Source organism: Anneissia japonica, unplaced genomic scaffold, assembly GCF_011630105.1.
Source record: "Anneissia japonica isolate Jap-2015-1 unplaced genomic scaffold, ASM1163010v1 scaffold137393_len1011_cov171_single, whole genome shotgun sequence".
In the NCBI taxonomy this organism is placed as follows: domain Eukaryota; kingdom Metazoa; phylum Echinodermata; class Crinoidea; order Comatulida; family Comatulidae; genus Anneissia; species Anneissia japonica.
In genome coordinates, this window is record NW_022745964.1 from 1 (window position 1) to 1,011 (window position 1,011).

Sequence of the window (1,011 nt, forward strand, 5' to 3'; positions counted from 1 at the left end):
TATGTACATATGCAACTTAATCAACTAAAACAGTACCTGGTTATCTATATTATTTATTATGATATTTATTAATATTTTGATTATAATTATGATATCTTACCCCAATAGGCTCATTCGTAATCGGTGAAATGACCTCCTTTGATATTATCATCATGCCAAGCGCCATGTTGGCAATACGAGCAGCGTGCGTTTTGATTGGAAGGGGTAGACCGCCTACAACCATGTACGCATCCCCAATAGTCTCAACCTTTTCAAAATTAAAATTCCAATTACGAATTGATACATAACATTATCGGGAATGATAATAGTAACTAAAGTCCTAATGATGATAATAACATTGATAATACAAGATTATTTTATTGTCGTTTTATGTTTGGTAAGTATGAAAAAAAACTAAAAAAACATACAACTATCTATAACCTCAGACAGCGTCTGGGTCTATGAGGTACTACCACACGTATTTTATGAACTAGAATTGACTTGGAAAACTACAAAAACACAACTCGTTTTGGTAACTTTTATGATGGTGGTGGTGGTGGTAGTGGTAGTGTTAATGGTTGCCATGATAATGATAATGAGGATGGTATGGTGATGGTACATACTAGTTATAAGTTTTCTATCCAGTTACAACATGCTATATTTCTATACATATCAATTGTGTTATTGTGTATGTTTCATCTGATTGCATTTAGCAATAGATATTAATAGTAATTGCAAATTTAAATTTATACTATGATATTTGATGTAGTAGTCTGCGAACTCAAACGCTTCAGTTACCAATCCCTCATAATCAACTTACCTTGTATACATCATGTACAGACGTGAGTCTGTCGAATCGCGTGTACAGCGCGTTCAACATATTAACAATATCAATTGGACGGCATTGGGAACATATATTTGTAAAGCTAACTATGTCGCTAAACAGCAACGTCACCATGTCATATTCACCTGCAGAAAGACAAGTATATCTTATTTTAATATTCATCGATATTAATTGTACACTCACGTTAA

The 1,011-nt window shown here is 33.0% G+C and overlaps 1 protein-coding gene across 1 annotated transcript; it reads right to left on the bottom strand.

Annotated features, from left to right (window-relative positions):
* Positions 1–100: 100 nt before the first annotated feature.
* LOC117120086 (guanylate cyclase soluble subunit beta-2-like) lies at positions 101–948 on the bottom strand (the record flags this gene model as incomplete). The annotated part of the gene is made up of 2 exons (XM_033265086.1): positions 101–247; positions 800–948. Coding segments are annotated over 2 exons (296 nt in total), but the record flags the coding sequence as incomplete, so codon positions are not given.
* Positions 949–1,011: the final 63 nt, after the last annotated feature.